This window comes from Zonotrichia leucophrys, chromosome 2, assembly GCF_028769735.1.
Source record: "Zonotrichia leucophrys gambelii isolate GWCS_2022_RI chromosome 2, RI_Zleu_2.0, whole genome shotgun sequence".
In the NCBI taxonomy this organism is placed as follows: Eukaryota; Metazoa; Chordata; class Aves; order Passeriformes; family Passerellidae; genus Zonotrichia; species Zonotrichia leucophrys.
This window is the reverse complement of record NC_088171.1, coordinates 100,435,203-100,459,563: the sequence shown is the minus strand read 5'-3', so window position 1 is coordinate 100,459,563 and position 24,361 is coordinate 100,435,203. Positions and strand designations below refer to the sequence as shown.

The following is a 24,361-nucleotide window of genomic DNA, read 5'->3' as shown; positions in this document are numbered from 1 at the left end:
TAAAGCAGCTCAGTCTGGAAAGGGAACAACAAGGGAATCGTCTTCCAAGCAGCTGGGAACTGACGTCCCTGCCTCTGAACACACCTGGGCACCAGAAGGGCATGGTCCTTCATGCCAGCTTCACCTCAAGCAAACGAGCACTTTCACGCAGAAAAGCATCAGACTAAACAAGCTGCAGCTCACACCGAACACTCTCTGTTTCCCTCTCTAGTGTTGTACTTCTCGGATGGGAAAGGAAACTCAAAATCCCCCGTTCGCGCCTGTTCCTCTGGGAGCCGGGAGGGTGTCAGGGACAGCGCCGGGGGTGCCCCCTGCCGCACAGGAGCGGTACTGCACCTGGGAGGGCCCCGCCGCCCGCTGCAAGCAGCCGGCGCCTCTCCTCCCATTCCACTTCCAGCGCCTCTCTTCCCATTGCAGCTCCTCTCTTCTCATTCCACTTCCAGCTCCTCTCTTCCCATTCCAGCTCCTCTCTCTCCTCTCTCCCCTTTCACTTCCAGCTGTGCTCAATACCACTGCTTTTTTCCTCTTTCCTCTTGTGTGACATACGCTGCATACAAGATACAACTGCTACTTAAACAATGCTGTTAAATTTGGTGATATTCACCATGCAATGTGATCCAGCCTTTCAGGCCACATTTAGAAACAAGGAAATTGGGGGGAGAAATTTGTACTTGTGAAGCTTTTATCGTCGAATGCATTTTTATCTTTCAGGTATTAAAATAAAAAAACCAAACCAAACACTAAACCAGACTTGTAAAATTAGCAGCAGGGCCAATAAGTACATACAGTACTATTAGAGTCCTAAATTTAAAGAAGCTCAGTGCTGCCATAGGAAGTATTTAACACCTCTTGAAAAAAAAAGACACAAATGGTATCACACTGCCACGCTGCTGATTAAATGCCAAACATTCACTCCTGCTGTATGTGTTGCAAGGTTCTCTAAGTTAGTTTTTCTGGCAGAAAGAGTTGCCTCTTTCTTGCAAGGACAACCAAAGGAGGTGGTCATGGGCTATCACTGACACAGAATGGCTTCTACAGAAGGAACCAAACAGTTTCAGATTTTCCAGCTGCAAGAAGAGATGTCTGGAGTCCACATGGGGAAAAACCTGAGAAGTTTGGTACGGAAAAGTTCAGTAAGCCCAACAGCTTGTCATTTTGCTAAGCATAAAGACCTAAAGATACTCAGCAAAATCATCACCCACAGGTTTAAGACAGACAAAAATCACAGATGGCTAATTAAGCACAGATCTGAGCATCAGAATTAGACAAAAATCATGAATGGGTGTCAAGCAAAACGGCCTGGCTACAACTTCTACCTCAGAAATTTCTTAAGGTAACAAGAGGCAAAAGACACGAAGTTCAACTACTCTTTCTAACCTATCATAGCTATTCACATCTTCAGGTATTCAAGTCTTAATGTGTATTTTCAAAATAAATCCATATAATTATTAAATTCACAGATTAACATGTTTATCTTTATCTGACTGAACTGTTCTCAGAAGCTGAATGTAGAAGTTACTGTTAGATCCATAAGAGGGAGAAATAAATTTTGTTGTCTGAAGGACACATGGCTAAACACCAGTATTTCTGGATCTCAATCACTCACAAAGTACACACTGTACGCTACAAGGAAAGGTGAGGTAGAAAAGAGTCTCTTATTCTGCAGAGGTAAAGCAGCCCTAAACAAACTCTTAAACCGATTCAGAACTGCGAAAAACAAGCCAATGTTTTTTGGACACATTTTAGTAACTTGACTCACACTTCTATAAATATAAAAAGTAACTTTTATTACAAAGAATAAATTCTCTTTATAAATACAATCATTACTGTGTACACAATCCCCTTCAATACACACACTATGGTGTTCAAAATCAGTGGCATTTATATAAAATACTATATTTGTTTTTAATGGAATCATTTTACACCCACATACATTATTTTGCAGCACTAAAAAGGTATGAACAATTTGGGATTTTTTCAAAGGACAGAGCGGTATTTACAAGCAAACATGATCCAAACAGCACACGCAGATTCAGGGTATGCAAACACTCGCACACGAACTGCAAGTCGCACTTGGTCCCCCCTACAACAGATTATTTCTTCACAAAAAGGAGACCTATATGACAAAAAGAAACACAGGAGTAACAGACAATCCTAAGATATTGTTAAAGCTTTTAATTACACAGTGCAATTTTTTTTTAAGTGTGACTAGCATTTAAGTAAAAATTAATATAATGAGTTTGTCATTACAAATAATATCATTCTATAGTGCAAGGGCTGTTGCCTTGGAGGAAAATGACACCACCACTGATCATTTTAACAGGTACAGAGAAATGAAATTAACTCCTCATTCTTCAATTTAATACACAAGAATTCTATCACCACTGAATCACCAATGTAACCTAAAAGCTCTGTACCTCACGATCCATTACACACTCCACACCGCTCTTCCTCCATCTCTAACCTCAGGAAATTAATTTTCTTTAAAATTCATTATTAAAAAATAAACTATTGAGTTTTAACATATACCTATATCTTTACTCTTAGACTTACCTAAGACATGTGGCAAATACTCTCCTGGCATTCCTGTGCACAAAATGGATGGGAAACCCTTTGAAGGTGTGACCATCGGGTACCGCTCTCCTTACGGCATCCTGAAACTCCTCATTCCCTGCAGAAACACCTGTTGTGCGCTCCAGCTCATAGGCTGCTAATGCTTGTGACAACAGATACGACAGCTGGTCATCCCAAACAGTTGAAAAGCCAAGATCCTGGGAGGCAAGTCACAGAACCATGAGAGCTGTGCACAAGGTACATCAGGATATGCCTAAACTTGCCTATAGTGTAGATTCAAATAAATCCAAGAATCTTATATTGGCAGTGAACGAAGCAGTGAGATTTGTTTATTGACTCACACACCAACTGGGAGAAGCAAACATCACCATCAAAAGCAAGTGACACCGCAAGTGTCATTTATCAAGGAATGAAGTTAAACTATTAGACTAAAACATAAGGCCAGCAGAGTGGAAACCAGATGTTTCAGCTACAGTATCTCTGCATGAAATGTAAGATATGCACAAATACACAGCAAAAATATGGAAAAGATCAACTAAAATTCACCTTTTTTTTTTCAAATGTCTCATGGAAAACCCTTTCTGTAAAAATGATGCACAACAGCTCCCCAAAACACAAAGGTACCTCCTTTCTACCATCTATCTTCCCACCACGTACATGCACCTTCCTCCCAGCATCCCAAACTCAAAGTAGAAAAATCTTATATATATGTATTCAACACTGCATCAGACTCATACTCTGAGAACTACTTTGCCACTCTAAAGGCTGAGCATTGTGTGGGGAGATAAAACAGAAACAATCAAAAAACCTCATTAAAAACAGACATAAGCTAACAGGGACTTAAAATATCATTGCCAGCACAGGAAGTATAATTTCTGGTACATTATGCCTTGTAACAATCTTGGTAAAGGACAAAACTAACGTCTAAAAATATCTCAGATTTTTTAAAGCAGTCAGAGTAAGATCACAAAAGCTGAAAGCCTGCCTTTATCTAGGAACCAGAAACATTTGTGCTGGATTGGCAAAGCCCACTAACCACCAGATTTCACATTCCTGGTGCTTTGAGAGACCCTTCATGGTTGGTCTGCAGGTGCCAGTAAGCTGAAGATCACAGACCCAGAATGAGGGGCAAAGGCAGGGTGGGGGGAAAAAGCCCACACATGAGGCTGTGGATCACCACTGCAAATAACTGTAAGCATGATGTCTAAACCAACTCATTACAGTCTTCCCAAACATTTTTTTCAGTTATCACATTTCTGCAAAAGCTGATGAAAAACACATTGCAAAGATACAAGTATGTGAACTAACAAAAGGCTATCCAAAACAGAAATACAATTAACACAAGAACCTCTATTACCATGACAGATCACTGCCAATCTGTCTCACCTTTCTGTGTTCAGAGACCAGGATCCTCAGCTGCACTTCCATCTCGTTGCTTGTTACAGCAGCATCTACTGTAGAAGCACACAGAGGAGGAAAAGGGGGAACTGAAGACGTTGCTCCAGGAGCACATACAGATTTTATTGCTTCTCCACTCATGGGTTTCCATTTGGATTCATCATGCAGGTCAAACACACACACCTCCACAGCATCAGAGGGCTGGCAATTTCCAAAGAACTTCTCGTGGTTGAAGATACAACCAATTGTGCGGTAAGGATACAGTGGCTTGGGCTGCTCAGCCAGGGGAGGGTCATCAGGGTTGATAGGTCTGTGGATGTACCTACTCAAAAAGATTCAATTTTGCATTAATACAACTTCTTTCAAGGCAAGGTAAAAATATTTAGATGGGACAGATACAGACATTTTTCCTTTAAAAATACAAGCCAAGTTTGTCATTAACTTTTCCCCCAAAATGGCATTAATTTGTTTACAGAAATGTAATTGTATACACTTTGGAGGCATAATATACAACCAAATAATACATCATTTTTAGTCTTTAAATCTAGAAAAATAAGCTGTTTAATCAAGCAGTTAAATTTTGCAATTATAAGAACATGCTCATACAGTTTCCCTGCTATTCATCATTTAGAGAAATACACCTGCAAATGCTAATCACAGGATACACAAACAGTGGCAAAAGAGAATTGCTTGTTTTGAACACTGGAAACAACATGTTCCAGAAGCTTTACTACACCTAACAACTACATGTGCCCTTCTCTAATGACTCAAGGCAAGAGAAAATCTCAGAGAACTCAGAGATTTCTTCAGGGGGAAAAAATGTAATGCAACACTGATTTCACTGATGAAATCAAGCAAAAAAATATGGGTTCCTAAACAATCATGTCAGATTTCATCTCCTTTACAAATGATGGCAGCAGTAACTTTGATGGCAATCAGCTGCCATAAGACACAAAACAGTTACCATACAGTATTAAAGACACTAATATATTACAAACTGATGAAATACTTCCCCTCACACTGAATCAGTTATTTTCCAAGCAAAAGCACTAGACGGAAAAAAAATTCAAAGACAAACATCACCTGGATTATATGACAGGATATAGAGATTAAAAAATAAACACAAGAGCAGAAATATCCTACACAAACCTAAAAATACACTGTTCTGTTTTCTTATATTGTTTTACTCACCTATGTCCTGTTAAGCTCTCCCAAAAAGTAATTGTTCCATCAGATCCACAAGTCATTACCCAAGTATGGGGGACTCCTTTTGCTTTTGTACCAACACACACAAAGGCTTCCAATCCAAACCCAAGGAGAAGACTGCACAGAAGATTAGCATGGTCTTCACAGTCACCCTAGAAAGTAAGTATTAATAAATATTATTATAAATAATAAAACCTTAAAGAAAGAAAATAGTGGTATTTCTCAAACCACCATTTAACAAGTTATGTTACTCTCCTATTTATCTAAAGCATGTATGAAAAGTCAGGATTTTACCATTTAAACTAGACAAGCTTTAGTTTTCTGTAATAGAATAAATGAGTTTAAAATGCATGTTCTGATGATAGACTGTTGATACTGTTTGTTCAAGTATAGTGTATGATTAACACTGGGAAACATTTCTTATGAATATAGAGATACCTTCAAGAAACCCAAAACCAGAATCTATTGACCATGACAACAAAAACAATGTTCTAATGAAATGTAAAAATATATATAAGGCAAACACCTGAGGCAAGACTAGAAATTACACAGTATTTTCACACAGTTAGGATTTTTTTTCACTTCATAAAATGTAATTCTACTGGTATTTCACCTTCTTGAATGGGCTGTCAATCTTCAGAAACTAGATAAAGATAAAACAAGTTTCCCCACAGAACTAACTGTAAAACAGCTGGGAATCATGTGCAGCTGTTTTTTTCCTTCAGTCAGAAAACATTTATCTCATGAACACATTACTACCACTGATAATTCACAGAAAACAATTTCCAAATGCAATGTCTAATATCTTTTGTCTGTTCAGCTCTTTACAATTGTTAGCTGCAAAGTAACAACAAAAATTGCTCAAACAATGAAGGCTTCATAACACAAAGTACAGCATTCAGAAGCAGAACAGTAAGGCTTTTTAGTCAAATAACTATTCAGAATGTTGAAAATGTAAAATTCAGAGTTCTTGGATGTATCAAAACAACACAATCTTGTCCTACTACAGTATAAAAGGGAAATATGCAGAAAGGTAGGTTTAAATAAGTTTGTAGTGAACCTCTGTTATTTTAATAATACTATACCACTTTCCACGAGAAAAATAATGGTGTCTGGTACCTCAGGGGCTAAATTCAGTTATTTTCCATACAGCTTTCCATTTCTGCCTTGAAGGAACACCGTTCTCTGTGCCTCCAAACACAGTGGTCCTCCAAGTCCCTACTGCCATCTCTGTCTCAAAGCCAGTGGGCAGCCAGAGCTGCCTTTATAGGGCACCTATGCATCACCTGATACTCAGAGCAACAGCCAATGCCTGTTCTACGTGGTCTTGGAGGCAGGTCTAAAACCTGGGATACAGCTCCTGCTGCCCTGAACATATCTTTTAAATGCAAACACACCAGTGACATAATTTTTGAAGGCAGAAGTCTTTCCATGGCAATGAAAAGCACTGACCACTCCAAAGAGGTATCAGTAGTGATCACTGGTACTTCTGCTCATAAAACAGAAGAGCTATAAAACCAGAACCAGTTACAATTTGATTTGCTTTTTGATTATGATATGAATGTCAGACCTCCAGGAAATAGGCCGAAACTTCTAGTGAAGATTCCTGTCTTGCAAAAATGGAACATAAAAACCATCAGCATATTTCAGCCCATCTATTGGAAAAAAAAAACCAAACCCAAACCAAACAAAAAACAAAGACCAAAAAAAAAAAAACTCCCATCAAATCAGAAAAAGAGACAAGAGACTAAAGAGATTTTTTCTACTCTTCCTGGATTAGTCCAGAGTTTTAACTAGTGTCCTGCACAGCAGCAGGGATTCATTGGATGACAATAAGTGTTCTTAGAAATGCGACAGAAGAGAAGCAATTTCAGTGTCAAAGATATGCATTGACAAATGGACCACAAGTACAGCAGTAAAGGAAGTCTGCTCCAAACCCTTCTTGTCTACTATTTACCACCTGTTTGTCTTTAAAAAACACCTCAAGCACGACTGCAACAGAACCATCCAAATCTGATTGGCAGCCTGTTTTAAATTCCCGCCTTGGGTCGGAGCAGGGCACCAGCCCCCAGCGGCACACCGGGGCAGTGTCACGCACCTTGTTCCTGCCCAGGAAGGCGAGCAGCGTGCACCACTGCTCCTGCTTGCCGCCGCCGCCGCCGATGACGGGCGCTCTCTCGTGGCCCAGGACGCTGACGAAGCGCGCTGCCTGCCGCGGCGTGTCCAGCAGCCGCCCGGCCCGCAGGGGCCGCACGAACGAGCACACCGGCCGGTTCACCCCGTTCTCGTCCTGAACATGGCAAACGGGCTTGGTTATTCGCCAGCCGCAAAAGTGTAGCAAAACGTTAATCTGAGATTTTTTTTCCCTCTGGGATGTATCCTCCGTGGAATAAGTTTCACTCAGAAACAAGAAGACACGAAAATACCCCCAGAATTAGGACACAAGACCATTAAGACCACTCATTTAGAGACATCACAGATTTCAATCTGGCTCTGTCCACTCACTCTCACGTACAAACACACCAGCCGGTTCACCCCCATTCTCATCCTGAACACGGCAAACGGGGTTGGTTATTTGCCAGCCGCACAAGTGTAACAAAATGTTAATCCGTGTCATAGGAAGGGGACCAGGACACCATTTGGTTCATCACAGGTTCAACCCAGTCCCAGTCTGGTTCGGTCCGGTCCAGTTTATTGAAGAAAGTATCAAACACTTATACAGCAAATAATAAGCTTATGAATATTCTGTAAGCCAAGCAATCTATTGGTTAAACTATACCATGAACTCTTCCTCATTCCTTAGGGGTTACATCTCTCTTTTCTCATGTCTCTTTCACTGTTTGTTATCCTACTACAGCTAGGCCCAAGGACATGCTATCTTGCAGGTGCAGGACTTGGAATTAGCCACAGTTTTGTACTTTTCCAGTCCTTAGCCAGCCAAACTCCCAACAAATCTGAGCTTGAACTTATTTCCTCTGGGATGTATCCTCCGTGGAATAATTTCACTCAGAAACAGTAAGATATGAAAATACCCCCAGAATTAGGACACAAGACCATTAAGACCACTCATTCACAGACATCACAGATTTCAGTGGGGCTCTGTCACTCACAGGGCATTCCGGACTAAATGTCTGAACACCAAGAACAGCACAGGCTGCAATTAATTTTCTCAAATGGGTGAGGAGCTGTTTATGCTCTACCTACTGTCAATTTCCACATTATCATCAAGTATAAAAACAAGCCAGAACAAATATAACACACTAAATTCCACAATCACCCCAAAAAAACTCTCCCCTCCAAAACATTAAATATTCAGCAACTGATTCTAGAGTTTAAAAGGTGTCTATTTGCTTCTAAATTTGCATACCTCTTTTTGTAACAGCAAGCAATAAAAAATACTCAAAATGATGTAACTAGATCTATTAAGCAACTAGATCTAGTAACTAGATCTAAACTTTATTTTTACAAGAACATAGAAATTCTTAATATTATTGCTTAATAATACTAAGAATTTCTAAGTTCTTGTAAAAATTAAAAAATAAGATGACTTTTAAAAATCTGTTTTATTACATGCTGCAGGCAAATACTATGATTATCATCTTTAAAAACTATTTCAAGAAGCACAGAAGTCTTCTGTTCCTCACTGGGCTAAATTGGTACTTTCATGCTCATACATTTTTTAAAAGAGATCAAAGTCTTTTGAATCTCTGCAGCTTCAGGAGATTATGGTCTCATATTTTTACTGTAGTCACATATTGTCCCCGTTAAGGTTTTGTCATGCTTTTCCAGCAAGCTGGTGGGAAAAAAAGCAGCATTTATTTGAATCCTGTTGAAAACTATTTCACAGCTCAAAAGCAATTTAAAAAAACCCCACAGGCAGGATTTATTTTTAAATTTTGTCTTTTATATATAGTGCCTGTTTCTGCATTACTCATCTGAAGCTTGATGGTAACTACATTATCAAACTAATCTAATTAACTCGTTTCTGTTCCCAGAAAGTTTTACTAAGATTTGCTATGGCCAATGGGAAACTCAAGATAAGCTCTATGTAGGTACTAAACTAGCAGGGGCCTAGTTCCTATCCTATTTAATTATAGACTTGTTTCTCTTTCTACCCTGCCCTGAAACCCTTAAGCCTTTGTATTTGGTCTATTTGGAAGGGAGTTTGTTTTATTCACTGCAGCCCTCACAGTGCTGTGTTTTAGATCTGTGACCCAAACAGTGCTGTGAACACACCAGGGATTTAGCTGCTGCTGCTGAGCAGGGCTTGCACAGGATCACAGCCACCTCTGCTTCTCATTCTGCCACCACACAGGTGTAGGTTCAGCTGGACAAAAAGCTGGAAGGGGACACAGCCACGACAGCTGACCTGATCTGACCAAAGAGATATTTTATGCCATACAGTGGCATACTAGCCAATAAAAACAGTGAGGGTGGGGAAAAGACTTTTTCTAAACTTGCCCCTTCTTGGAAACTATGCAGGCATTTGTATGCTCTGGGAGAGAGGAGTGACTGTCTTTATCACTATTTCCTCTCCCTCCCTTCCTTCCTTGCTTTTTATTACTAAACCACCTTTCTTCCAACCCATGAAGTTTTCCTTGCTTTTGCAGTTTTTATTCTTGCCTCCATCCCACTGATGAAGAGTGAGAGAGTGCCAGGATGGAGGCTCAGCTGCTGGCTGGGATTTGGAAGTTCTCATCACTCCTGTGCACTCACAGCCAGAGGGGATGCTGCTGCCTCACCCAAGAGGAGGCACAGATCGCTTCAGGACATTGCTCTAAGATAAGAAGTTACTGTGGTAGGAAATTGCTACAATGCAGGGTAAATTCACAGCGTGAAAAATGCAAGGATCAGAACATTCCTTTTACTGAGGAACAGTTACTGAGGAGTAACTGATACAGTAACTTATCAGACTCAAGTAATTATGACTGTAGTTGTTATGTGACATAAACCAGAGAGATTGCATTGTAGATGACAGAGAGCTCAAATGTTTTGAGGATCTGTTCTAATACATCTAGGAAGTCAATTTTTTGTAACTGTTGTATCTGGTACAAAACTTATCTGAAATAGGTTGTATAGATCACCTAACTCTCGGACATTTGTGAGTATTCAAGGACAAGAGTAAGCAGGCTTTTTCACTTGGTACATCAGAGGTAGTTAGAGCAATCCTCCTGTCTGCATCATTCTCTTAAGCTTCAATAGACAAACAGAACTTCAGTCCTTACAAATTTCATTTTTTTGCAAGATACACCACATTTAGCCCTGATCCAAACATAAGCATATCATAAGTCTATACAGATTCCATGAAATTGCATGAAGTTCAAAAGAAAATCAAAAGATAATTTAAAGAAAGGATTGGTCTATTTGTAGAATGTACAAACCTGTGCAAAGATCTTTACCAGCCTTGCATTGTGGGTAGGCCTGATCTGCAGGTACTCTCTCCACCACTGCTTAGCATACACAAGAAATAAACGTTCTTTTTCTGCTGTCTTCTGACGTTCCAAAGTGAACTGTAGGTAGGAAAAACAAAGCCAATCCTACACATACTAATTCCAAACAGGAGAAAAAAGCCATGAATGGTGCTTCAAGTTTCAGCTTTCATATTTTCCATATTCTGTACTGCATTAGTATGTAACACTGAACTTCATATAAAGCGTTAGCAAGGTCTCTTCACAGACAAAACAATCCTTTGCCAGCCCAACAGCCAAGATCACTGTTGCAGCTTCAGGCCCAAAAAGTACAAAAACCAGCAAATTGAGGAGTGCAATCTGAGAGGATGGGGCTTCATACCCTGAAGCTGTAATTGGACAATTAACCCAAACATGTAAATGGACTGGAACTTATAAAAGTGTGAAAACTCCTGACCCAGCGTCCATCTTGGGTGTAGCCATGGCCAGGCTCTTGCACTGCCCAAGCTGTAACCTCTGAAGGCCTTTTAATAAATACCTACTTTATTCTTTAACACTGTCTAGCCTTTGTCCTAGGTAGCCTCTCAAGGCATCATACCCAGTAAATACATTAACACCACATCCTGGCATATGTAAAACAAAGCTTCACATTTTAAGTGTATCATGCAAATCCATAGTATTTTGTAAATGGAAATCCAATTAGGAAAAACTTCAAGCTGTATTTCTTGTTTGCAGGTTCATATATTAGGCTTGACTGAAGTACTGTTCATTTTAAGCAATGCATTTCTGCACAGAAGGATTGCTTGGCTTTTAATGTGCAGAAAAATACCTGCATGCACCTTCAGGCCACCATTTACTGGCTTTCCAAGCAGAACAGCTAACTTCAAATTACTGTTTCACATGGGAAAGAGCAAGAAAGCATATATACTACTTGAAGAAAATTAGATATATTGCAACCTTCTTTTTTCTTCAGAGGTTTTGATACAAGTAATTAGAAAAACCTATGACAGTAATATTTTGAGTAATCCTCAGTATAGATAAAATAGTTTAAAAAAGGTAATTATATTTAAATTCAATAGGAAAAAAAGAAGGATTAAACATTCAAAAACTCCACAGTCCTCAACAACTGAGCTTCCCACCAACAAAAGAATAAGTTAGCCCTCCCCAAAATTACTTACTTGAGTACTAGTTATGTCTGAAGAAAGTGTCTTATTAAGTGGTGGATACATTTCCAGTCTGATGTTTAAAACACCAACAGAAACCTTTGATTCTGTACCTTTGAAACAAAATTAATTTTCATCAGTTCTCTCACATTCATTTTGCTTAGATTATTTCAGCCAGGCAGGGGCAAACCATTAAAATATGTATGTTAGCCTTATATAATCGCAAAAAGTAACTAAACTTCTTTCAACATAGGCAAAGTGGGAATCTTTATTTAAATTTTGAACTCAAATGAGTCTGTAGAAAAGCATAAAATACAAAAAAAGCACTGGTGTCTACATCCAAAACAATTATCCAAGGCCCTATTTGTAGCCAGTACTGGGACATGTGAGATGAATTATAGAATGGTATTCTAGAAATGTCTAGAATAGGCATCTAAAATCAAGTCAGAGAATCACATACTGCAAATGTGCCTATTTCTACTGATTACACAAGTAGCTCAAATTTACATAGGTGGAAATAAGTGAAGTTCATCTTCCCCCAGGACACAGTTCATTATGAAGGACTCTGGCTGTCATACAAAGAGATTAATCAACTTAGAAAAAACTCCCCAAAACAACAAACAAATGAACAGCAACCCCCCCTAATGCTCAAAATTTGAGATTACATAAACAACAAGTATTACAAAACAGATTACAGATGAGTCCATAAGCAATACAAGCAATGGAAACCTCACATAATAGTTTAATCTGTTTTTTCTGAGATGGCAGCATCCTTTAATGTTCTTGATGAATTTTGTACACTTATAGGATTTTGAAGAGGAGAAAAAGCACTGGATTTATTGGGCTAATACTTTATTACTAGGAAAAAAGCTACTGAGAATTAAATTTATTTTGCTCCATAACCAACCCGAGAATTATACCCAACTTATTTGTTATGCATTTCCAATTCATTATAGAAAATTAAAATCAGAATGGCCTGGGTTGAATGGGATCTGAGAGATCACCTATTTCCAATCCCCCTGCCATGGGCAGGGACACCTTCCACAACATCATGTTGTTTAGAGTTCCATCCAACCTGGCCTTGAACACTTCTCAGGACGTGGTATCCACAGCTTCTCTGGGCAACCTGTTCCAGTGCCTCACCACCCTCACAGGAAAGAATTCCTTCCTAAGATCTAATCTAAATTTACTCTCATTCCATTTGAATCCATGCCCCCTTGTCCTGTCATTACCTGCTCCTGTAAAAAGTCTCCTAGGAAGTCCTGAGAGATCTAGTCTTTATTCACTATATCATATCCTAAAAACTTGGGTAGGAACTCCTGAGAAGAGGACTGGGGACAAGTGACACACAGAAACAGACACGTGTACTAACTGCTGAGCACCTAAACCAAGCCATTCAGAAAACACACTTCCAGCCACTGGGATAAATGGCAGCAGAGCAGAAATCCCTTCTCCAGCAATTGCTGGTTTGCTATGAAAGGCATACAAACTCGATTTTACTCCCCAGTGCACTGATCAGATATATTCCTGGAGATGAACTACTGGATTTTTGCTCAGTTGGTTTGATTCTGATAACTTAACCAGATTTTGAAGATAATCAATAGTGGGAATTCCAAGACATGAGGATCATTTTTACATGGGATCTGGAATACTCATTTTAGCAGCTCGGTAACAGAAAAATCTGACCATTAAGTCTTCTAGGCATTTTCTAAGGATACTCTACATTGTAGAAAAAAATTAACTAGATCAAAAACACTGCTTTAAGTTTGCAAGCAAGCTCAGTAGCCAATATTTTAAGTCACCATAATATGCTCATTTTTCATCCTTACCTACACCCAGGAGCTCCACAGCAACATTTGTTATGCCACTCTCTGCAGCCAAGACAGACCTCCACTCCAAGAAATAGGATGCTACCAGTGTGGTCTCACCAAATGTGTCTGTTTTGATCAGAACCATATGCACTGGGTCACATATAGATAACATAGTGGTTGCATCCACCATCTTGCTTCCGTCACCTGCCATTATTAAACCAAAAGAAGACAGCAAGAATATTATCATCCCAAGTTCCCCTCAGGATTTTAAAACAGTATGCAACAAAATGCAATGTCTGTAGTAAGTATAAAGAAAGATCCTGAACTGTAGTCCAGAAGTGTAAGCAATGGTCCCATCTCTAAAACCATACTCATTTTAGGACAGAGCTAAAAGATTAAGCTAAGAGATAACAGAGAAGATAAAATTATTTTTGCAGTTAATACTGCAATGCAACTAGGTCAAGATACTCAAAAAATTAAAATGGAATTTACACTTAAGAGCATAAAGCTGGTCAATTTCAAATATTTTAGAGTGAAAAAGAAGGAAAAGAGCAAGAGCAGAGAAAGATCTACAAGTGGCATAACCCAATACAGTAATCAATTTCCTCAGGAAAACATGACAAAAACAGGAAAGAAATCCACTAAATAATATCAAACATATTTCACAGTAACTTTTAGGTCAGAAAAAATCCCAACAGCATCAGCTTTAAACCCACAATGTTCCTTACCTAGGCTATCCTTGTGTATTTCAAGTAGAAAACCATCCTGAAAATCTGGCTCACAAGCACAGGGTACAGGCTTGGAACGGAAGCGCTGGTTTCGAAAATGTAAACACAGAGTGAAGGTAGAACAGATCTGGCCAGGCAGAGGCTCAGGTTCCTGAAGATGCTCCAGAAAGGCTTTTCCACCCAAAACCTGAAGGTAAAGATACCTCCGTGTTGGGTCAATGTTAGCTGTAAAGCGTAGCAATAAAAATGAAGAGACTACAAACAGATCTTAGAAAGCTTAATTTGCTAAATATCAGCTAACAGGAGACTAGCAAAAAACAAACTTCTTTGAAACATGCTTAGGAGAAAGTGATTTTAAATTATATGGAAGTTATCTTCGTGTAAAGTAAATGAAATAATAATAAATCATATTTAATGCAACACTGATTGCTGCTGCTTACATGAGTTTATTCTCTGTGGATAAGCAGAGGAAACATCCACCTTTATGCCAGTTCATACTGGATTACTAATTCAGAGTGCAAAACTTATATACTTCAAATTTGTTTCAAAACTATGATCCAAACACTTAAATAAACAAGAAACATACTTTTTTTCAAAACTGGTGGCTCTCTGTCAACAAAATGTGTTGATGGTTTTGGAGCTGAAGTCCTCTCCATTCCATTCACATCCTGGAATTACAATTAAGACTTTTTAAGGACTCAAAGGATGCAACAGTGCTTTCACCACAGTCTTCTAAAAATTAAAGGATCCTGCATTTCATCTGAATGCCATTCCTTAGGTACACTCCCTTCTAAGACTGAACAAGTATTTTCAGTGCAGTATTACCACCAAAGCGATTTCAGCATATGCATTAATCTTCTCTGCCCCTATAATGTCTCACATCAGTAAGGTCCTTACAAACCTCCAGAAGCAGCACGGTTTCACTTTGTCAAAACCACCTCAATAAGAGGAATAAGCAGAAATACTTCCCCTCTGAAAAAGCTACTTACAGCTACAAATTTAAGTTCCTTCATAACATCATCAATGATTCCCCGCTGTCTCAGGGCTCTTATCAGATCTTCTGTGGACAGCTGCTGATGCTCAGGTGCCAGCTCTTCTCGTATAGTCTCAGCAAGAACTTCTCGTATCCTCCCATGGACATCCATCTGAAAGAAAATTCATTTTGTGATACAAACACCAGCCCTCTGTATGGCAGCAGGTACAACTTACCAATTAAGTCTATAAGGCTAAGGGGGTTTTCCTAAGAACACAGAAATAACTACACCAAAATATTGATCCTTGCAGAATTAATCAAATGAGCCACTATTTTACAAAAGCAGCTCTCCCAGTAAAAAAAATTACAAGCATAAAAACCTAGGTGTTTTCACTGCTCTTTGACAGCAACTCATCTTGAACTTCCCTTCTTACAAAAAGGTCTGCAAATCCATCAATTACATAATGGTCACTGTTCCAATTTCTTGTCTCCCTCAAAATTGAAGCTTAATATAATACTTCCTTATTTTTTAAGGGGAAAAATGCTTTTTATACAGGTAAGGCACAAAAATAGATCTCCCTTGCAAGCTTTCCCTATGCTCAAAGGGAAGTCTGAGAATGTCTGCCCATCATCTGAGCCGTGAAAGCAGATGGATTTCTAGAGCTGACTCTCACACTGGAAGGATGCTAAGGAAACAGCCACCGGAACCTGAAACAGAACCACAGAAGAGCCTTGTTGGAAAACGCCTTAAAGATCATCTCATTCCAAAGCTCCGGCCATGGGCAGGAACACCTTCTATTGGATCCGGTCATTCAGAACCCCACCCAGCCTGGCCTTGAACACTTCCAGGAACGAGGCATCCACAACTTCTCTGGGCAACCAGTTCCTGTCCCACAGCACCGATCAGAGTGAAAAATTCTTCCTGATATCTGATCTAAACCTGCTGTCTCTCAATTTGAATCCATCTCCCCTTGTCCTGTCACTGCATGCTCTGGTAAAAAGTCTGTCTCTTTCTTTCTTGCAGGCTCTCTCCAGGTATTGGAAAGCTGCTATAAAGTCTCCACTGAGCTTTCTCTTCTCCAGGCTGCACCATCCCAGTTCTCTCAGCCTTTCCCCGAAGCTGCCTCCCTCTAACCATCTTGCTGGCCTCCTCCGGACTCGCTCCAAGCACCCCGTTCTCCCGTGTGACAGGCGGGAATATTCACCACTGCACTGACAAGCGATACAGGAGTTACAGCCTCCTTACTTATTTCCCGGCCAGTTTCAAGACCCTCGCTCAAAAAGCAGCACGAAAGCGACCAAGCGGCGCCTGGAAACCACCTGCAGCGACCCAAGTTGGGAAAACAAAGCGGGGCGCCGGAGCGGGCGCGCTCCGCCACCGCCTCAGCGGGCGCTGCCGCCACCCGCGGCCGGGTGACACCGGCACGGGGGCCAGCACAGCCCCCTGAGGGCCAGGGGAAAGTCTCTCCGGCGCCGGTCCCACCTTGAGCAGCTGCTGGTGGATGATCTGCTTCAGCTCCGAGGCTTTCTCCGGCGGCAGCGACATGGCGGAGGCGCCAGCGAACGAGCCCCAACGGCCTCGCGGCGAGCGCGGGCAGCGCCGCCACCGCCCCCTGGCGGCAGCACGGGGGTGCGGCGTCCGCGCCCCGCTTCCTTCCTTCCCTCCCTCCTTCCTTCCTTTCTTCACTGCTTGCTTCCCTTCTCCCTTCACGGCCGGCATGTTCATTCCGTGCGACCGCGGCGGGGGCTCGGCCGCCCCCGACTTTAAAGGCTTCACCCTGCTCATGGTGAGTCGCGCTCCTGCTTCCCCTTTCCCCGCCCTCGGTGGGTTTGAGGGGCCGCTGCCCCCGGTCCCTGTGCTGAGGGCTCCGCTCCGCTCCTGTGGGACGGGACACGGGGGGTTCTAGTGTCCTTCCCTGCCCTGCCCGAGGGTCGTCCCTGGACACTTGGCCGCGGGGTAAGCGGAGAAGGCGCAGGGCAGGCGGTGTGTGTGGAATCTGTGGGGTGTTCTGCCGGGGAAAAGAGGGTTTGGAGGGCTCTGTCTGCAGCAGAGCTTAGCGCAGTGTTCTCCGTTTCTGTCAGCTTCTCCCTCCTCAGAACCCGGGTTTGCCCTGTCAAGACGATCCGTGCCGAGCTCCAACAGCTGTATTTTATTTTGGAGCAATAGCTATTTGCTATTTCGGAGCTATAGCTATGTGCTGTTGCTCTAAAATTTAACGCGCCCTGTGCGCTTTTACTGGATTTGCAGCACCCCTGGGCTGTCACTGCAATAAACGATTGGGATTTTTTTCATTTAGATGCGATATATAAATGTTTACAGCGTTAAAAATATCATTCTGCTACATTTAAATCTCGGATTAGGATTGTTTTAGGAAGTGTTTTTATCGCCTTCACACATGGTATGACATCAGTGTCAGGTCATGTGCCCGCGGTGACGATGTCGGTGTGGGACGAGGGCTCCCGCGCAGACTGCGGACGGACAAACGCCGTCAGTTTCTCCGTCATTTTCAGGGAGCCCATCGCTTCCCAGGCAGGGCTGCAGAGCCCGGCATGACTGTGCAGGCTGCGCAGGAATGCATTCCCGGTCAGCTGACCAGCAGCAGGAAGCGCATCACTGCCGGGCCCCTCGCCTGGCACTGCCGGGAGCTGGGAGCAGCCAGGGCGAGGGACACTCAGTGCTGCCGCGCCTCCCGCACCTTCTGCCAGCCTCAAACCCGCTGGCTTTCCCCAGGGGGCAGCAGCAGCAGCAGCAGCAATTCTTAGGTTTGATTATAAATGAGAGGAAAGCAACCGAACGTTTTATGGTTGTCTTCCTGTAATAGTTTCTTTGGAAGGACACAGTCCTTGACTTTCTCCTTCCGTGCCATCATATTAGGTCAGTATCTACCTCAATTGATGATAACCCGCAGCAATTCCTGTGAAATTAATTTAAAGTCACTCTTATAATTTTTATCCTTAAAACAAATTGAAGAACAACCTACTCTTGTCTACGAGTCAGTCTTGAGATTTAGAGGCTTAATATGTAATACCAGAGCTGCCTTTGGGCATCAAGTGAGCTTTGGCACTCTCATCAGTTGCTTGAGTGGCTTTTACCTACTCTCAATCCAAAAATGTGGAAAAGGAGGTAAGTTTCCGAGCTGTTCCTTCAGTTTACGACGAGACAGAATTATTCACAAAAGTGGCCAGGATGTTTTTTGTCAGACAGAGACCAAACCCTGTATTTACCAATTGTTCTAGTAGGAAATAGTCACGTTTGCCAGAGGATGAGCAGCCACTTTTAGAAATCATGTTTGACCAGATTTTAAGTTTTCACTATTTGAAGAGCACCTTATGCCATCCACAAAGCAGGCTGTAATTGGGTTTATTCTGTTCCTTCAGCCAGCAGTGTCCGTGGGGAATGTCGGTCAGTTGGCAATAGATCTGGTGATTTCCACACTTGGCATGACTAAAGTTGGTTACTTCTACACCGATTGCCTGGTGCCAATGGTTGGAAATAACCCATATGCAACAGCAGAGGAAAACTCAGTGGAGCTGAGTATAAATGCTGAAGGTGGGTATTGAATGCTGAAGGTATTTGCAAGGGGCATAAGATTCAAGAACATCACATTTACTTTTTTTGTTGTTGTTATATTCTGCTGATGTTCTTAAATTAAGGGCAGTAATAACAGCTGCAGAAACCTGCAGACAGGAATGTATCTACAGGGGAAACTGTTCCTGTTGTTTTTTTGGGAAAACCAGTTTGACATTTGGAACCAGTGAGAAATGTTGAATTTGAGCGATTGCAGTGCAGCCAAAACTCTCTGTGGTGTTAATCCAAAGCAATATCAAGTGTGCACATACTTAAAATAAATTATTGGAATACATGTTGAATTTCTGATTTAGAAGGATTCCTATCCACTCTTCTTCTTTCCTACATACCTTTGCCTTTTTCCCTGTGTAATGTTTTTCCCACTCTCCCCACAAATTCTTAGCTTCTTTCCTACATTGATCAATGTATCTATTTTTTTTACCCTCTTAAATCACAGAAATCTCAGAATAATCTGTCAGTCTTTGCAAAGATGCATACATTATCTGAATCATTACAGGAGGCAAATCCTCATACATCTTTCATAATCCAGTCCTTGAATTTAGTACAACTGAAAGTACAATGCACAGAAATACATATTTTTAAACACAGTGGATGCTGTCAGGCTTTCCCTTATGAATTGATAGCTGAAAGGTTTACTATCCTGAAGTTTGTAAATGGGGTAATTCTTGATCTATTTAAACCCAGGTCTCTTTCTTAGTTTCTGCTTAATAAGACAATGATTTCTTTTTGTAGTGTACTCCTTACCTTCAAAGAAACTTGTAGTTCTGCAGATCAGATCACCTTTTATAAAGGTACGTATGTTCATTGATTGTTCTTTCTTCACTCTTTGGTTTGAATAGTTCTGCTGGCAAATACTAAGTGGCCTGGCAAAAGTATTTTTCTCCTTCATGCTGTAAACACCTTCTGCAGTTGGTAAAGTTTTACTGGTTTCTGCATTCACTGAGACTTTTTGCATCATTGAGTTCTGCATTTTGTGTTTCTAAGCCCCACAACAGTAGCCTGTGTTGGTAGATTTTAGTGTAAATATCTCCTTAGTTATTATGAGTCATGAAAATACAAAATGGTCTGTGTTTTGTCCATTTTTTCCTTTACATTTATTATTTTTCTGTGTTCTTTGTAATGGCTTTATTTTTGTGTGTCATGCCAGTTAAATTATTTCATAGTATTCTAGATTCATTTTAACAGCACTCATTTGGTAAAAATGAGGAATTTAATATTACTCATTAACTGGATAGTGGCTATAACTTAAAATAAGCAGATTGCCATGACAGAAAAAAAAAAAAGTGTAGTGCAGTATTTTAGCAGTTCAAAGTGTGGAAAAATTCTTTGTGATCCTGCCATCCCATCTTGCTCTAAAGCTTTTTCCTTTGTTGTTGTTGACATGGTCTTAATGATAATTCTTGTAATTCTACGTGTAGTTTTGCTTAAGTAAACAACCAGTGCAGTTCTCTGCTTTCTAATAATGTATGTGGGGCTGAAGACTAAGTGGATATGAAGACTAATTTACATCACTGCCAAACATTATATGTAACACCTAGTATTGTTAAGGACACATTAAATTTTCCACTTTTTTGTCTGTGTCTTTGCATGAAGAACAAGTACAGGCCATTCTGTGAAACCCTGCTCTCTTGGGTGAAGAGCAGTAAATGTGCCAGGGTTGTCCTTCTGTCCAGCAGCCACGCGTACCAGCGCGATGATGAGCAGCTTCTGGGGTATGTTTGTGTCCTTAAAAGACCTAACTGATGTTTCTGGGATTTTGTGACTGACATATTTCCCTCTTCTTCCATGTCCTGAGTACTTTTGGCAGGTTCTTTTGCTTGCATGTGTGCATTGGTCATAAAATGCTTAGTATATTGTTAAAACATGACATATTACAGGATAAGTCACTGAATTTTCTCGGTTACTCTGTCAGAAGTGCTGATCAAATGAAAAGCTGTAAGCAAATTGCACTTAGCCTGCATTGCCTCAGTTTTAATTTCCTGTGGTTGCAGGCAATGTCAGGGATTAACTGCTGACATACAGGTCACAGGTTGGAATTTTAATAATTGATTGCAGTAGTGGTTTGGTTTTGACCTCTTTATCATCATTTTACATTTGAAAGGTTTTCTTTGGTACAGTAAGTTGTCATTCTTTTTTTTTTAATAGGAAGTTATCAGTTATTATTTGTTGGGAGGCAACTGCAAGGATGCAATTGCAGTATTTTTTTACTAGATATTACCCATCCAAAGACCAGGCATTTCTTGATGATTGAGGGCATCATGATTGGTGATTTAATGAGAAACAAATAAAATCAGTATTTCTGCAGTTGTTATCCTCAGGCTCTATAGATGTATAGGGCCTCAAAGGAGTTTTAGATCTATGCATGTCCCAGATATAGGGCTAAGATCCATACAACTGCAGGATGGCCAGCTAACATGGAATGGAATGAGAGGGACTGATGGTTATTTGATGAGGTCTAAGTCATAAGTTGTGATTTAAACCCTCCCTGCTCCCTCAGCACCACAGAACAACTCCCTTACAGGGGATTTACTAAAGAGTGAGGGTAACGCATTCAGAAAATACTTTTAACTTGACTAAAGTCTAAATGTATTAGTAGTGTGAGCTTACTAAAAATACTGTACCATGAAGTCTAAGTTTACCCGAACAGAATTTGAATTAATCACCTCCTATCTGAAGGAAGAAAAAGCATATTTTATTTGTAAATTATTTTAACAACCATAAGCAGTTTCCCTATTTAGGTGCTTATGTATTTGGCACTTGCCAGTAAACTGAGCCCCTGAAAGGGTACCTAAATTCTGTTTGTGGCATAAAGTTGAATAGTTTGTACAGTTTTGAGGCCACAGACTTACTTTGTAACTTTGATCTGAAGAGGGAGAGAATGTCAGAGCAGTTCTTCCCTGCAGGTGTGAGGTCCCCAGTGCTGGCACCTTCTGTCTGCCACAGGTGCTAGGTGTGGCAGTGTCCTTCCTTGGCAGACTGAGCGCATCCTTGACTTGTTTCCAGGACACCACTGCGCTACCTGCTCACACCCGATCTGGAGAAAGCAGTTGGAGGCCGCGTGAAGGAGCTAAACTGGAAAGAAATGGAAAAAGTAGCAGCTTATCCTGGAATAAATGATACAGATAAAGTTCTGCATATACCTGGAGGTGGCATCACAAAACTGTTGTTTACTGAGAGGTGAGTTGCCTAAAGGTAAGCATGGAAAGATACCAGAAGTCTTGTTTTTAGTACTTGGGTAAAATTGTCTTATAAACTGCTATGTTACAGGAAAAGAAAAGTCCTTCTGTTTATAGAACAGGGCTTTATAGGAATACAAATTCTTTCAGGTCAGGCCCATAATTAGGAGGAAGAAAAGTAGGGAGTCCTGAATCATAAACTTAGAATAAGATAAAAATATAAGGGAATAGGCTAAAGGAAAATAATAAAGTCTTTACAGTTATGATCACAATCAATCCAGTATCTGATATTATCCAAACCACTATTTGTAAATGGTAGAATTCCTGTACCTTAACTAAAACTGTTCCCTGAGGCAGATGGTTCACACATCAGTTATACAAAAAACCCCAAAAATCTGCAAACAATTCTGAGCACTATGAATGAGTTAAGATTTCAGGGCCAGCAAAAAAATGCGATGTGAGGGTTTTGTTGAAAGGTGCATGCATCAGAAGTTGTGCTGAAAGCTGAGGTTTTTAATTTTAGAAACTAATACTTACTTATAACACAACCCTGTGGTTCTGCAAAAGATGTGTTGTGTCCAGTGGAAAATTGACTTTTGTTTTTTAATTGTTACTTTTGACACCTGACCACACTGTGGCATTCAACAGCAGCAAAATTACTAATGTTATGCTTACATTTATACTGACTTCAGAATGGAAACAATAAACAATTGCAAAAGAAAAAAACTGCCAGGACTTGAGGTAAAATGATTAAAAATAACCATCTTAATATCTAAATTAAAAAATTAGAATATTCTGAGTGAAGTACTGACACGCAGCCTGCAAAACTGCTGGTTTAAAATACACAGAAAGATAAGGAGTGATTGTATGGTGAGGTGTTTAGGCACCTCACCAGCACAAAAATGCAAACTAAGTACGTAAAAGGCCTGAATACTCTTGCAAGATGTAGGATTCTTGCCTTGCAAAGTAAGAAACAAATTCAAGACTAAGCAAAAAAGCATGAAGTGTGAAAATGTGATCTAGGAAATCTGGAGGAAAAAGAAATATATACACATACATTTTTCCTTTTTGGTTTTGGCTTTACACAAGATACATGCGTGTTGTGGCTGCTCTTAATACTTAAATATAATTATTATGGATCTAAAGGAAATATAAATGCCTGCTCATTTCTGTTGCAGCTGTTCAGAGGGAATCCAAATGGCAGTTCTTCTGAAATTTTGCTCAGAAGGAGACAACATCCCTGATGCATTTGTTCTTGTTAACTATCTTAATGAATGGCTCCAGCTAATTAAAAGTGAAGTAAGTACTGTTTGATCTAAAGTTCTTGCTGTCATATTTTATATCCCTTATTTTCATTTTTCTTCAGTCCAGATGGGTTCATTTTTGGCTGTTGTTCATCAAGAATATGCCAAATAAAATATATATTTGTATTAAAACCTCAGTGGGAGTTTCCCCACCTGAACAAACAAATCTGAACACCAGTTCTTTTGTTTGACAGGTGTGGGCAAAAATTGTGTAAATGTTTGATTGCGTTCTCTCTTCCGATGCTCTTTTCTAAAGCAACGCAGTGACACCGATATTTTTACTGCTGCCTATTATTTTAATATCCAGTTACATCATTACTATTTAAAACTTAATTATTCTGGGTTTGTTGCAGAGCAACAATTCCACAGATCCTTCTTCACAGTGGAAGATACCGAGTTCTTGGCGCCTGCTTTTTGGCAATGGTCTCCCACCTGCCCTCTTCTGATCAGCTCTGAGCTTGCTGAGAGTCACCTGTGCAGTCACAGATGTCCCCTGAGCTGCTGATTACATAGTAATTGTCTACATAAATGCTTTATTTAAGAAAAATTCCTTTTGTGTATGTGGGTAGCTAAAGAAATTAAGGTAACTTTCACAAACTCACCAAAGAAATATGTTTTGTACAGTTGTTTATTGAGTAACTTTGGTTGGAAATTTTTTCTAATAAAATATTTTTTAAGAAATTTTTTTCCCTGGTTAAGTGTTACTGCCATGGACAAGCTTAAGGTGTTACTTTCTAATGCAGCTGAGAACTGAGAGTGATGTGTAGGCATGGATTTTCTTGGAAGATAAAACCCTCCACTTCCATGTCCACTGTGGATCTTAACTTTTTTTTTCAAGACTTCCTGGTGAGGTAAGTGAAGATCAGAAGTGATCTGGTTTTGCCTTCTTTTCCCAGTGCTATTGGGGTAACTTCAACTGGGGGAGACTGCAAGCAGTGTAACAGGCTGCTCTGTCTTTCCTGTCTATATAATAGAGTTGTGAACAGTGTGGGTTGGAAGGGATCCTGAAGATCCTCTAGTTCCAACCCCAC

The 24,361-nt window shown here is 40.4% G+C and overlaps 2 protein-coding genes across 2 annotated transcripts; one reads left to right on the top strand and one right to left on the bottom strand.

The window, feature by feature from the left end:
• Window positions 1-1,767: 1,767 nt before the first annotated feature.
• CEP76 (centrosomal protein 76) lies at window positions 1,768-16,855 on the bottom strand. The gene is made up of 12 exons (XM_064705805.1): window positions 16,745-16,855; window positions 15,278-15,433; window positions 14,875-14,956; window positions 14,289-14,513; window positions 13,579-13,764; window positions 11,765-11,862; window positions 10,560-10,688; window positions 7,277-7,468; window positions 5,164-5,330; window positions 3,961-4,294; window positions 2,554-2,771; window positions 1,768-2,116 (listed from the first exon to the last, which is right to left on the bottom strand). The coding sequence occupies exons 1-12, from the start codon at window positions 16,805-16,807 to the stop codon at window positions 1,978-1,980; spliced, it is 1,989 nt and encodes a 662-aa protein (XP_064561875.1). The 5' UTR covers window positions 16,808-16,855; the 3' UTR covers window positions 1,768-1,977.
• PSMG2 (proteasome assembly chaperone 2) lies at window positions 16,764-24,011 on the top strand. Its single transcript, XM_064705807.1, has 7 exons — window positions 16,764-17,048; window positions 18,640-18,811; window positions 19,583-19,641; window positions 20,444-20,562; window positions 21,854-22,027; window positions 23,205-23,325; window positions 23,684-24,011. Exons 1-7 carry the CDS (start codon window positions 16,764-16,766, stop codon window positions 23,774-23,776), a joined length of 1,023 nt encoding a protein of 340 aa, XP_064561877.1. The 3' UTR covers window positions 23,777-24,011.
• The last annotated feature ends 350 nt before the right edge of the window (window positions 24,012-24,361 follow it).